Source organism: Girardinichthys multiradiatus, chromosome 23 (genome assembly GCF_021462225.1).
Source record: "Girardinichthys multiradiatus isolate DD_20200921_A chromosome 23, DD_fGirMul_XY1, whole genome shotgun sequence".
Taxonomy (NCBI): domain Eukaryota; kingdom Metazoa; phylum Chordata; class Actinopteri; order Cyprinodontiformes; family Goodeidae; genus Girardinichthys; species Girardinichthys multiradiatus.
The window spans coordinates 38,483,020-38,496,589 of record NC_061815.1 but is presented as its reverse complement, the minus strand read 5'-3'; the positions used below and the strand labels follow the sequence as shown (position 1 = coordinate 38,496,589).

Here is a 13,570-nt window from a genome sequence, read left to right as displayed (position 1 = left end):
AAAGAAATGAAATGCTTAAAAGACCATAAGAATTCAAGCAAATTGCACACTGGCCCAGGCTGACTTACTCTGACTTGGTGCTCGGTATAACAGAGCTGCCTCTGGCCTGTAAGGGCGCAGCTGGCTCTTTTTGGATTGGTGTAGGAGGAAGAGGATTTGATGGAGGGAAGGAGGCTTTGCGGGGAGGTAGAGTGGGAACAGGAGGAGGCTCCCGGGAAGCAACAATGCGATTCTGCTGGTTCTTCTTCTCTTCCACTTTTACTGTGTTCTTTAAACTGTCCGCAAATCCATATTCTGAAATTGACAAAAACGTTCAACAAGGAGGGCAAAGCTTAATATTTTAAATCGTCAACAAGTGGGTCTTTCACCTGTGGCATTATGATTTCCTGCTGTATTGTTGAGGTTGGACACTGGAGCTTTGAAGGTCTTGGCTTGGTTCTCTCCTCTGGCCATACTGTTAGCAGTCTTGGTCACCCTTTGTGGTAGTGTGGGGACGGGACCTTGGTAAGCAGCTGGTGTAAGAGGCTCCATCGCTTTGGATTGACTTTGTTTGGCTGCAACTGGAGATCAAATAGTTTTATCAGAAGAAAATGCAAAATACCCAACATGAACTTGCTCAAATATTTTCCGGTTGAAACATTCATTTAGACTCTAAAAAAGGCAAATTTGTTTAAGAAATGCAAATAATACCAAAGTAGCCAAAACCTGTATTAAAATAAAAAAATAAAAATCATCAATAAATTGTATCACAGGATTAAAAATCAGCTATGAACTAAAAGGACAAAGGAATCAATGTTAGGAACTGTTGGTGCTAAGACAGAACAAGGAAGCTTTTCACTTCAGAATTAAAGATACCATCCAGTGTTGCATCTTTTCTCAACAACAAATGTCCACCAAGACCAAGCCAGCTGAGTAATAGCATTCAGTATTAATTTCCACCTCAGAAATTCACCTAATGTTTTTAAAGAGTGGATTAGGAATTTCAAAAAACAGCTAATTCGCTGTATTTGCTTTAATGACATCACAACAGGTAAGGTACAAGCACTAAGCTAACATCAGCTGGCATCACTAAAAACTACAGCAGAGGAGCCTCTTCTGACTTCCAAGGCAGATGCTGACCTAGCAGTAAATGTAGCAGTTCTGCAGAAATCATTGTTGGGATTTAAAAATCATCAACAGCAGGGATGTCAAAGCTGCAGCCTGGGAACCAGATAGCCCGGGGAACGATTTTATGGGGCTCCGTCCCCAATTCCAGTACAGTACAAATTTGGCCAAGCCGCACAGGCGGTTAGTGCAGATGGAGACTTTTGAAAATAATTTGAGGATTGCGTTTACCAACAAATTATTGATAGGTACAACAACACTTTTAACTTCATAGTGAATTAGACTACAAATAACAAGCAGCTTTGACTCAAAAGCAGACTTAGGCACACCCATTTTTAAAATTTGGCTACAGCAAACATTTTTGAAGATAGAGTGACCCAAATCTTGTTCTTGTTGCTGATAAAAACATTTACATGTAGTTTTAAATTTAAATTACCTTGCAATGTTGGCAATTTCAACTCCTGACTCGCTACAAGGCGTGTTTCTGAGTGAGATGGTTTTATACCTGAATGCTGGTCTGTGACCTAAGCATGTACACCAAGCTGCACCGTTTGAACCAATAGGAAAATTCAACTGCAGTAGCCTCCGTTCAACCCAAAGAGGGCAGCACCAAGATGGTTTTAGGACAAATATTGCAGAATTAAACAAATTTACATGAAATTGTAAAAAATTGCACAGTAACAAAGATTGCACAAGTAAGGTCCAGTTTATACAGCTTATCTGCAAAAAAAAAAAAAAAAAGAGTTGATTTGAGGTTTAGTTCCTCTTTACTACAATAAACGTAAACTTTTCATTCTTCCGATCTAAAATGATTTACAGTTTTTATACAGAAATCGGTCTACTGTGCGTTTCACAGTTAAAATATTATTACTATAGTTTGTTAATCAGACTAAAAAATAAAGGGTTTTCTTGCATTTTTAAATAAAACACATTTTTAAAATTAGCTATTTTTGTGGCCCTTGAGCACTTTTAACTGGGTGGATTTTGGTCAACAAGGCACAAAAAAGTCAAGACACCACTGACCTAAAGGAATATGGTTTTCATAACAGCTTGGCATAAAATGATCATTGGATCTCTTTCATAATGAAATCAATGTCATTCTAGATCAGCCCTGGTTCTCAGAAACCACTTCTGTTTGTTTTACTGTTGTTAAATGTTTTGGTTCAGCAAAATAAAATAAATCTCAATGTGTTTGGAGACTGAATTTGATAATAAAAAAAAAAAGAAGACAAAAATGAGGAAACAAAACAACAAAAATAGAAAAAGATGCTCTAATCAGTTGTTGAATGCCCAGTGTGATGTCACCAGAGGCTCTATTGAAGCATGTTTTAAGAGAATGAATTTTATCTTAAGAACAAATAAGCAAAACAAACAAAAAACTTAATTATACTACATTGTTCTGAGTGACAAACCACACCAAAAGTGAGTTTGACTATAAAACAGTCTGTTCAGTAGTTTGAATCAGTAAAGCAAAGCAAACAGAAAAAATACTTATGAAACTGGATGAACTGGTTCAAACAGGACATTTGAAGTATGTCGTCCATCAAAATCCTCACTTTAAAATGTGTGTTCGGAAGGCTGATTACATAGGCGGCAACCAGGATAAGAGTTTATAAATCCTACTGGCGGGGTGGACAGGAAACAGCTATGACATAACTTAGTCAACTGTACTGCTTGTCATTTTGCTCTTTTGTATTGCATGCATCTCTAACTGAACTATTACACTACCATATCCTGGCAATGTATGACTGGAAATGAAAGGCTGATCAAAGAAATTAATCCAAAATGGTTCAGAAATGTTTTAAGAGTATAGCCTCAATAAATTTGCAGTGATCTAGCCAGTCCCAGTTCTGATTTCTTTCCACCACCTTTAAAATACAGACCTGAACACTGGCGAGAAAACCTTTTAACCCCAAAATACTGGGAAAGAACACATAGGAGATTGGGCTGTACAATAAATCAAATGTATTTTCAATTTGAGCATCAAACAACCACAAAAAACTAGGTTTTAGGTTTCCAACATTTTGTGACACTTTGCATCTTGGGCACTTAGATTTGTTTCTGGTGTGACCATTTGCTGCTGTATTGCATTTTTGTTTACATACAGGTCCTTCTCAAAATATTAGCATATTGTGATAAAGTTCAGTATTTTCCATAATGTCATGATGAAAATTTAACATTCATATATTTTAGATTCATTGCACACTGACTGAAATATTTCAGGTCTTTTATTGTCTTAATACGGATGATTTTGGCATACAGCTCATGAAAACCCAAAATTTCTGTCTCACAAAATTAGCATATCATTAAAAGGCTCTCTAAACGAGCTATGAACCTAATCATCTGAATCAACGAGTTAACTCTAAACACCTGCAAAAGATTCCTGAGGCCTTTAAAACTCCCAGCCTGGTTCATCACTCAAAACCCCAATCATGGGTAAGACTGCCGACCTGACTGCTGTCCAGAAGGCCACTATTGACACCCTCAAGCAAGAGGGTAAGACACAGAAAGAAATTTCTGAACAAATAGGCTGTTCCCAGAGTGCTGTATCAAGGCACCTCAGTGGGAAGTCTGTGGGAAGGAAAAAGTGTGGCAGAAAACGCTGCACAACGAGAAGAGGTGACCGGACCCTGAGGAAGATTGTGGAGAAGGGCCGATTCCAGACCTTGGGGGACCTGAGGAAGCAGTGGACTGAGTCTGGAGTAGAAACATCCAGAGCCACCGTGCACAGGCGTGTGCAGGAAATGGGCTACAGGTGCCGCATTCCCCAGGTCAAGCCACTTTTGAACCAGAAACAGCGGCAGAAGCGCCTGACCTGGGCTACAGAGAAGCAGCACTGGACTGTTGCTCAGTGGTCCAAAGTACTTTTTTCGGATGAAAGCATGTCATTCGGAAATCAAGGTGCCAGAGTCTGGAGGAAGACTGGGGAGAAGGAAATGCCAAAATGCCAGAAGTCCAGTGTCAAGTACCCACAGTCAGTGATGGTCTGGGGTGCTGTGCCAGCTGCTGGTGTTGGTCCACTGTGTTTTATCAAGGGCAGGGTCAATGCAGCTAGCTATCAGGAGATTTTGGAGCACTTCATGCTTCCATCTGCTGAAAAGCTTTATGGAGATGAAGATTTCATTTTTCAGCACGACCTGGCACCTGCTCACAGTGCCAAAACCACTGGTAAATGGTTTACTGACCATGGTATCACTGTGCTCAATTGGCCTGCCAACTCTCCTGACCTGAACCCCATAGAGAATCTGTGGGATATTGTGAAGAGAACGTTGAGAGACTCAAGACCCAACACTCTGGATGAGCTAAAGGCCGCTATTGAAGCATCCTGGGCCTCCATAAGACCTCAGCAGTGCCACAGGCTGATTGTCTCCATGCCACGCCGCATTGAAGCAGTCATTTCTGCAAAAGGATTCCCGACCAAGTATTGAGTGCATAACTGTACATGATTATTTGAAGGTTGACGTTTTTTGTATTAAAAACACTTTTCTTTTATTGGTCGGATGAAATATGCTAATTTTGTGAGATAGGAATTTTGGGTTTTCATGAGCTGTTTGCCAAAATCATCCGTATTAAGACAATAAAAGACCTGAAATATTTCAGTTAGTGTGCAATGAATCTAAAATATATGAATGTTAAATTTTCATCATGACATTATGGAAAATAATGAACTTTATCACAATATGCTAATATTTTGAGAAGGACCTGTATATATTTGCAATATATTGTGCAGCCCTGGTAGTACCGTGTGATTTTATACATGCCACACCCGTAGCAGGTGTTGCAGCAAATATATGCATGGTTAATTTTTAAAAGTCGCCGCCTATTTTCATGTTCATGGCTTAAAAAAAGTATCAAAGTTTGTGTTGCCCTAATAAAGTTTGGTTTTCCTAAGTCCCGTTTACCCTGATTTAACCTGCTGCCTTCAGTTATCCCCATTCTGCTTTCAATTCAGGGATGAGTGAAGCTGAAATGCTACTCACTAAATTTCATGACCTTCAAAGCAAAGCACAAAGTTTATGAAGCAGGAGAATTTCATTTTCTGTAAGGTCTGTTCAAACATGATTAAATGAAACCAGGTTGAAATGTTATGAGCAGAATTATCAACAAGTAATATCAAAACCAAGAGTAAACATGCAAGCTTTAGCATAGCACTTCAACAAACTGTCATGTTGAGTCAGTATATCTTCTATGTTCTGCAGAAACTCCAGTTGGACCAGAATTTCCATCTCTATCCAATAAAACTGATACTGCTGCATGTGGGATCATATTTGTGAGACAGTTAATGTTGGCGAAACGCAGTTTGTAATTTTACTATGTTTCATAGTTACAATGAACAGCCGCTATAATCCAAATGGCAGCAACAATTAGAAAAGTTGAATCATTATAATGATATAATATATGGTTCTGTTTGAGGGCATTAACAGAGGAGGAAACCTCCATTGAGAGTATTTTAAAAGTAGCACTCAAAGGTGTGTTTCTTCATGTGCACAGGAGGCGAGAACACACAGAGAAATCAGCGCGTGGCGAAATCCACCCTTAGTAAATACAGTAAATGTTAGATGAGTGACTCAATAATTAATCATCTCCCTGCTTTAAGCAGCCAACAGCCTGTGCAGTCTTACCTTGCTCTTGAGCACTTTTCACCTGGGTTAGAAACGTCTGAGTCCGCTCATCATCCTGGAGTTCCAGCATCAGCTCTGGAGCCTTTTCTCCTTTGATTTGTATTTTAATAGACGCTTGAGTAGGAAAAAATTAAAAACAACACATGCATGACAGACACCTTTGGATTTCACAAACGCACTAGAAATACAAAGTGGCTGGGAAACAAAAGAAACGTGATGCAGAAGTAACACAAATCAGCATTCTTTCAGCGAGCCCTGGCAACTTATGATCCTAGTCTGCTACTGAATAAAGGCGCTTGGCTACAGACATGCCCTAAAAACTCTGCAAATGAAAATCTGCAACTTGACCAGAAAAAAAAGTTGTAATTAGATGCATAAAGTTGACTCAAAGACATAGAGTACTTACAATGGTCAGAAAAGTCAATAAGGAGAGCCTCTTCAGTTTCTGGAGGGAAATGAGAAAAAAAGGAAAACGGTAAAGTTCAAAGGTCTGCAGTGGGAGTGGACCTGCAGTGTTACAGATTTTTCTGAGAGGCACGGTCTGGGTTTCTTTTCCAATTCCTCCTCTGGCCCAGACCTTGCCTTTTGCGTTACCGAGACCCAACCTTGTGCAAAATGTCAAACATTTAAGGTCAAGATAACTAAATAGATATGAAATACAGAATATTTTTTCTCATTTTGTCACATAAATACCAAAAATTTCAAAATATTTTAGAAGTAGTTCAAAATTTCTAAGTTACTGAAAAATGACACATGGTTTTGAATTTGTTCTTACACATTGTAACCTGAAATGTGTGGCGTGCATTTATAGTCACCCCCTTTACTGTAATACCCCCGTGTAACCAATTGCTTTCCAAAATAACCCAATTAGTAACTTAATATTATAATCAGTGCTGTTCTGTGAAGTCCTCGAGGTTTGCTAGAGAACATCTGAGAACAAAGTGCATCATGAAGACCAGGGAACACAGCAGACTGGTCAGGAAAGTAAGCAGTTAAGTTAAAAAATAACATCCCAAGCTTTTAAAATCTCTCACAAACGCTGTTCAATCCATTGTTCCAATGTGGATGTTGTATTTCACAAATGCAAACCAACCAAGACACGGCAGCCGACATGAACTGAAAGGAGAGCATTAATCAGAGGAGCTTCCAACAGTAACAACGAAAGAGCTGCAGAGATCTAGAGCTCCGGAGAAAAGTTGACAGAATAACTATCAGACCTGCACTCTATCATGCAGGCCTTTATAAAAGAGGGGGAAGAGGAAAATCCTTATTGAAGTAAAGACTTGATACGTCCCGTCTGCAGTTTGCAACAAACCAACAAGGAGACTCAGCAAACACACAGGAGAAGAAGCTCTGGTCAGATTAGACCAAAACTGATTTTTTTAGAATACAAGCAAAACTACGCATGGCGCAAAACTAATGTAGTGGAATTTTCTTATCAAAGTGGGAGAGAAGTTGACTCGCAACAAGAGAAAATCCGGACTTTGTCTTTATAAGTTTTATTCAAAGGCATTAAGCGTTTGAAGACCCTGTCACTGAGGTTAGTCAGTGAAACAGAGCCCCGATCAACATTTACACACAGTATTTATACCAAACATGACAGTGTTATCTCAACTTCAAAGAGTCTGTGTTTTATGGCCTAGACCCTTCTCAGGTTCAGAGGTGACAAAGTTATCTAGGAACAGACCCATCTGCTCTTCATGAGACATCACCCTAAATGATGGGTTTTAACCATTAAACTTCTGATAATGGCTTTACAGCTTCCTCCTCTAACACAGATGTTCTGAGGAGTGAGGTAACCTAAAGGTCATACACTTTGGAGCACTTAATAAAAGAATTTCCATTACACTAACACTGTACATCACCATGAAAACATCATCCGCAATGTGATGCACAGTGGTGGCAGCATCCTCCTGTGGGGATGTTTTTCTTCAACAGGGACAGGGAAGCTGGTCAGAGTTAATGGAAAGATCGATGAGGCAAAATGCAGGTCAGGCCTGAGACTGGGGTGGACACTCACCTTCCAGCAGGACAAAGACCTTAAATATACAACCAGAGCTACAACAGCATGATTTAGATTGAAGCATATTCATGTGTTAGAATGGCCTAGTCAATGTCCAGACCTAAACCTAATTGAGAAATCTTTATAAAAACTTAAAACGCTATGTTCATAAATGCTCTCTATGCAGTCTGACTGAGCTTGCCTATTTTAAAGCTGGCACAGACAAACCCCAAAATTTAAAAAAGGTGAGTCTACAAAATATTCTCTAAAGGTGGGCTGAACACAAATGCAAACCACACTTTTAACATGTTTTTATGTAAAACTATTTTCCTTTTTCTGTCACTTCACAATTATAGTCTACTTTCTGTTAGTCTATCACATAAAATCCCAATAAAATACATGAAAGCTTGTGGCTATAATGTGACAAAAGCCTGACAAAGTTTAAGGGGTTTGAATAATTTTGTGTTATGTCTCACAGGCATCATGTTTTACTGAATCCTCTAAAAAGTTTTAGAGTTGAACTCCAAAAACTATCCAGAACATGCAATAAAACTTAGCATATGCAGATGTAAATTTAAATAAATTTAATGTTGAGGTGCAAAAAGAAAAAAAAAAAAAAAGTACATACCTCGTATAATTTCAAATTTATGGTTTACAGGAATGGATAACTGGGCCACTGGACGAGACACGACAGCATCTGGGTTGGCCAAAACACCCAGTCTAGATGAGAGCAACATACCATCAATCCTTGATACACCAGTGTTACCTTAGCTATTCAGTGTTATAGATAAAAAACAAAGCATGTTCATATGAGCAGCAGAAATATTTATTTTCTATCACTAAATCTATTATGCAATAAAAACTGACTCATGCAGAGTATTCAGGATAAATAAGATGAGTGCTGGGAAGGTTTTATTATTATTATTAAGTGGAAAAAAAATGCAAATTTAGTATTTACAAAGAGCATGCAGTCATGCAAATTCATCCTCTAATTGGCATGTTGGTGACTTCAGCTGAAAAAGCAAACAATGACAGGAAAATAACAAGCAAGCATTGTTCTACATTCAAAGTTAACTGGGACACAGTGGCAACACTGGGTACATTCAGAGGATAAGAAGTGCTTCGTTTGAAACTGTAAAACAAATTCCTCAGATCTTTGATGTGAGTTCATGTGGGAAGGGTAACGGTCCACACTCACTAATATCTGACCAAACAGCAAGAGGTCAAAGCAGCTCTTTAACCACACTTCCCCTTCACAATAAAAGTGATTACGTTGGCAGAGGAAAATGATTCAGGCCTCATGTGTCAGAGGCAGTTCTCTGAATTAATGTGGATAACCTCTAAAGTCAAACGCTACAGAACATTCATCGAGAAAAAACATCGACTGCAAATGGGATATATCAAATTACAAGAACAGCAGACATGGGCTGGTATGAGATTCTCATGGCATGATCAGCCTTAGTAAAAAATACTGATTTCACAGTATCATATGTATCAAACAATGTAAAAAAACCAAAATGACGCTTTAAAGCTATAATACTCCTACTGCTGCTTAACAATATGTTTTCTCTAAAATGTATTATTTTGATTTTCAGCCAAAGACTTAAGCTTTAATTTAGCCATAGTTTATAAGTTAGCATGCTTACTGAGCAGAATATTATTCCTCAAGCTACTCTTTATAGAATAACACTGTAAGCTTAAGAATTAGTTGGGCTATCAGCTTTTATCCCAGTTATTTAACTTGCTTAACAGCTTGCCAAATCCAGTTTTGAAACCAGGTAAGCTTAAAAATACTAATTGATGACAATCCTTTAGTTTCCAGTGATGTTTGTAAGCAGAAGTACTTCTGACCGGCAGTGCTCAGTGGAGGAGGAGGAGTCCTCTGTTAAGCCATAGGTATACCTTCACACCCCAGATGTCCTGATAGAATTTGGACATGAAGAACGACCCTTTGGCTTTTATACCCCCGAATGAGGTGAAAGTCACTTGCTGCAGTTGTTATTTTAACAGTAGATGGCTCTGAAAATAAAACTGTCTAGCAATTCATGAGCGCTTTACACTACAATCATTCATCCACCTATTCACACACTGCCAGTGGTACTACTGACCTAGAATTTATGCTTTTATTTGGAAAATACTTTTAGTTGTTTTTAATCAATCTGGTTGTTAGTTTGACAGATTTATAGTTTTTAGTCTGTCCTTTTTGAGCACTTCAATAAAATGCCACAACTTGGTACAAAGAAGATAAAAGTATGCAGTTATTTATTATTTTGTCCTATAAAAGACAAATTTAGTTGTGATAAAGATTTTTATATTATCATTATAATTAAAATACATTGGCATGATAACATGTGTGTATTTGGACCCTCATAGTTCAGTTAGGCCTATCAGAACTGCTCCTCAGTTGAGTTAATGTGGTTTAAATGCAGTTAGCTGAGCCTGAGGCTTAGCGCCCATGTGAGTCTCATTACAACCCAAGACGAAGTGAAGGAATTCAAGATAATCAGCAGTGAGGTGGCTGACAGTGAAACTAACTATGAGCTGTACTGATGATTGGACTTTCCACTGCCTTCACACACAACCCCCACTATCACTAAACAAACCCTGCAGCTGTCAAACAGACACTAACCATGATCTACCATCTGACTTCCAGCAAATTTACAATGCAGAGCTAAACTGCGTGGAAACAAAGAAGCTGCTCATTCAGCTAAAAAAAAAAAAAAAAAAGCTGGGATCAAACAGATACAATCGAAGGCAGTTCTGATCAAACCTGGATCAGCTTGGCTTTCCACCAGAACATCCTGTCTGTGCATGTGATGTTACGCAAGTGACTACTTTTCTAAAGTACTTTGATTATCTTGCTTGTTTGCATGTTGAAAGCGATATTTTTTTTATCAAAGCAGGACGGGGGATGTAAACTGATGAAACATTTTTTATATACACAAGCCTGCATAGGTGGCATAGATCACGTACATTCTGGCTCCCTGACATCCAATCGTAGAAATGCACCGACAAGCTGCGTTGTGCCTGGTACATCTGCACAATATTCTAAACAACAATCATTGTCCCAAAATAAATATGTGCAATATCTGAACAGCAAAGAACTATTTTGATGAAATCATTTGTATGTTATATTTCAGATGGAGTGCATTAAAACTCTGCTTGTCAGTGGCTTATTTGGCCACTTGGGTACTTTCAACGTCCTTTCTGTCCACACCTGATTTAGATTTTAGTAAACAAGATCATAAAGCTCATCAAGACTGATAGAAACATTATAATGACGGAAAGAGAGAGAGTAGTGACTGAAATTGTCCATTAATCTCAATCAATATCCTGACTGCAATATTCAACAATGATATGTGGTGTCATGTTTTATAAAGATTGGTCTGATCTTCAACTTTATTGGACCTGATCGGTGACAGGACAAATTAGAAACTCAAAAATCCAATATTTTTCTGGTCAGTGAATGTGCCACACCTACCTGATTACACTAACAACAACACTCTTCAGTGTGGGTGCTGCTGCTGAGTGAAATATATTTTCAGTTTAAGTGAGAGGATAAACATGAACTCAGGAGGAAGCACAGATATGAAATATTAAAGATATTTTCTTCGACATCTCAGGGGTTCATTTTGGATGCGACAGACAGTAAAACAGAGGTTTGTTTTATCATTTAGAAAATTTCAATCTCGGTGTGATGTGTAGCCTGCCGGAGTTAAAAATGCTGGAAGTTTTCAGAAAACTCAAATATTACGTAAAGATATGATCTATTTTGGGGAATACACACAGAGAATACTGTTTCGGTAATGACCAATACTCAATAAATGAGAATATGTGTTCTGATGAGGCTCATTTGCCAGATTAAAAGTAGCGTTTGAAAATAACCCTAAAGCAGATATTAAATATACTTTTCATTAAACCCACATTTCTGTATTTAAAATAGCTTTTTTTTTTAGTATGACGTAATTTTTTTAATCACAAATGTTGTGTTTTCATTAGCTGTAAAAATCATCATAAGTAACAGAAATAAAGGCTTGAAAACATCCATCTGTGTAATTAATCTATATAATGTGCTGCACTTAGTGAATTGAGTTACTGAAATAAATGAACTTCTCAATAATATTTAAATTTATTGAATATGATTGTACAGATTCTGAAGCCAGCTTGAAATGTCCGTTCCATAGTCATTTTGCTTTAAATGAGTGTTACCTTGTTTTACAACAATGTGGAAGGATGTCACCTCTGCTCCTTATATAAATAATGTCCACTCAAGGCAGGATGGCTAGAGAAAATTATTTTGAATGCTGTTGTTATGTTTTCTAATACTATAAGCTCTTAAAGAGAGAACAAACAAATACATATTAGCAGACCAAGGCTTTACAAAACCAGAGCTCAGAGATTAGCCACAAAACTCTGATCAGTGCATCGCACAGAAAAATGTTTGAACTACACAAACACATATCAATAGATTTATCAGCTTTTTTAGGAGATATCTGATACTTACGTAAACTGTCCATTGTGTTCAATTAGAGACAGCAGTCTGGGCTCCTTCTGGCCAGACCTCAGCTCCTGGCATTTCACCGTGTGAGCAGCACAATCAAGGAATCATTGTGATGGAGGATGAGAGAGGAGTGTGAAGATCACAACAAAGAGCTGTCACTCCTGGTCAACTCAAACATTACCCTGCTGCGCTTATAAATCTGTTAGTCTGTAGTCTGACAGCAGACAGGTGTTAAAAAGAAGCCACACAAACTGAAAACAAGAAGAAAATAATCTGAAGAAAAACAGGACGGCAGGAAGCAGTTGAGAAGCAATCAATACATTAGCGAAAATAATGATTGTTACTGAAACATAAACAGGTTTAGTCAGTGTTAGCAGGGGCTCGGATTAAAAGTCGGCGGTGTTATAATGAAACTACAGTAAAAAGATGCAAAGAGCTAACATTAGCCTAACTAAATTAAAATCTAAAGCATGACTTAAAGGATATTGCCAAGCATTCCTCGTTGCATAACCTCAGAGTGGACTCCATTCTTACCCGGAACACATAAATGTCACTTCACTGTGGGCTTTGTGTGGGATCACTGTTGGGATGAAGAAAGTTAAATCCCCACCCGGTACTGCTGCTGCGGCGGCGGCCTCCTTCTGGGCAGCTGTTTGTTTTCAGCGGCTAATGCTAACCCCTGTTTAGCCGCTGTTCTTGTTGCTGCTGGAGGGTGTTTCAGATGTTCACCAAGGCGCCGACATCACCAAATCACGGTTGGCGTCTATAACGCACTGGGATACAGGTCTATAACATAACTTTCTTCACGTCCCGATCGGTGTCAGGAGGCAAACCCGTCAGACGGCATACCGTGAGCGGGTAGTTACGAGTAGAAAGGCTGCTGTTCTTTCAGTAAGGAGTTTGCTATGTGGACTCCCTCCTCCCAACGCCGAACACGACTTCATCTTCCAGATGTCCAGCGGCAGTCAGGAATAAATATAACCACATACTGCCACCTGTCGCCAAGGAGTAGCCTTGGAATGTCATTCTTCTTCTTCTTGTATTATTTTTGGCGGTTGGCAAATAACTTTATGGTGCGCATTACCGCCACCGACTGGTATGGAGTGTGGTTCTTCATGGTTTTAAATCTTATTTTCTATCAGAACAATCAAATTCTATTTATTAATTAAATTTTTTTGAAAAATCTAACTATGATTTGAATATGTCTGCTACCTAAACTTCTTTGCAAAGTATCTATCATTTAAAATTGTTCTTTCTTCTTCATATTTCGGACACTTCAATATTACATGTTTTATTGTTTCCTCCTCTCCACAATGATCACATTTTCCTGTACTATGTTTC

At 38.4% G+C, this 13,570-nt stretch overlaps 1 protein-coding gene across 3 annotated transcripts in view; it reads right to left on the bottom strand.

Moving 5' to 3' along the window:
• The window catches only part of ocrl (OCRL inositol polyphosphate-5-phosphatase), a 31,915-nt gene extending 18,717 nt beyond the window's left edge, over positions 1-13,198 (bottom strand). The window contains exons 1-7 of one of the 3 annotated variants that reach the window (XM_047353448.1): positions 12,716-13,198; positions 12,233-12,312; positions 8,357-8,448; positions 6,133-6,171; positions 5,727-5,840; positions 369-560; positions 69-294 (exon numbers count right to left, since the gene is read on the bottom strand). In XM_047353448.1, the coding sequence (XP_047209404.1) occupies positions 69-294; positions 369-560; positions 5,727-5,840; positions 6,133-6,171; positions 8,357-8,448; positions 12,233-12,312; positions 12,716-12,757 (785 nt within the window). In that variant the 5' untranslated portion in view covers positions 12,758-13,198. The remainder of the gene's footprint in view (positions 1-68; positions 295-368; positions 561-5,726; positions 5,841-6,132; positions 6,172-8,356; positions 8,449-12,232; positions 12,313-12,715) is intronic. The other 2 variants (XM_047353449.1, XM_047353450.1) reach the window with 2 other exon arrangements.
• Positions 13,199-13,570: the final 372 nt, after the last annotated feature.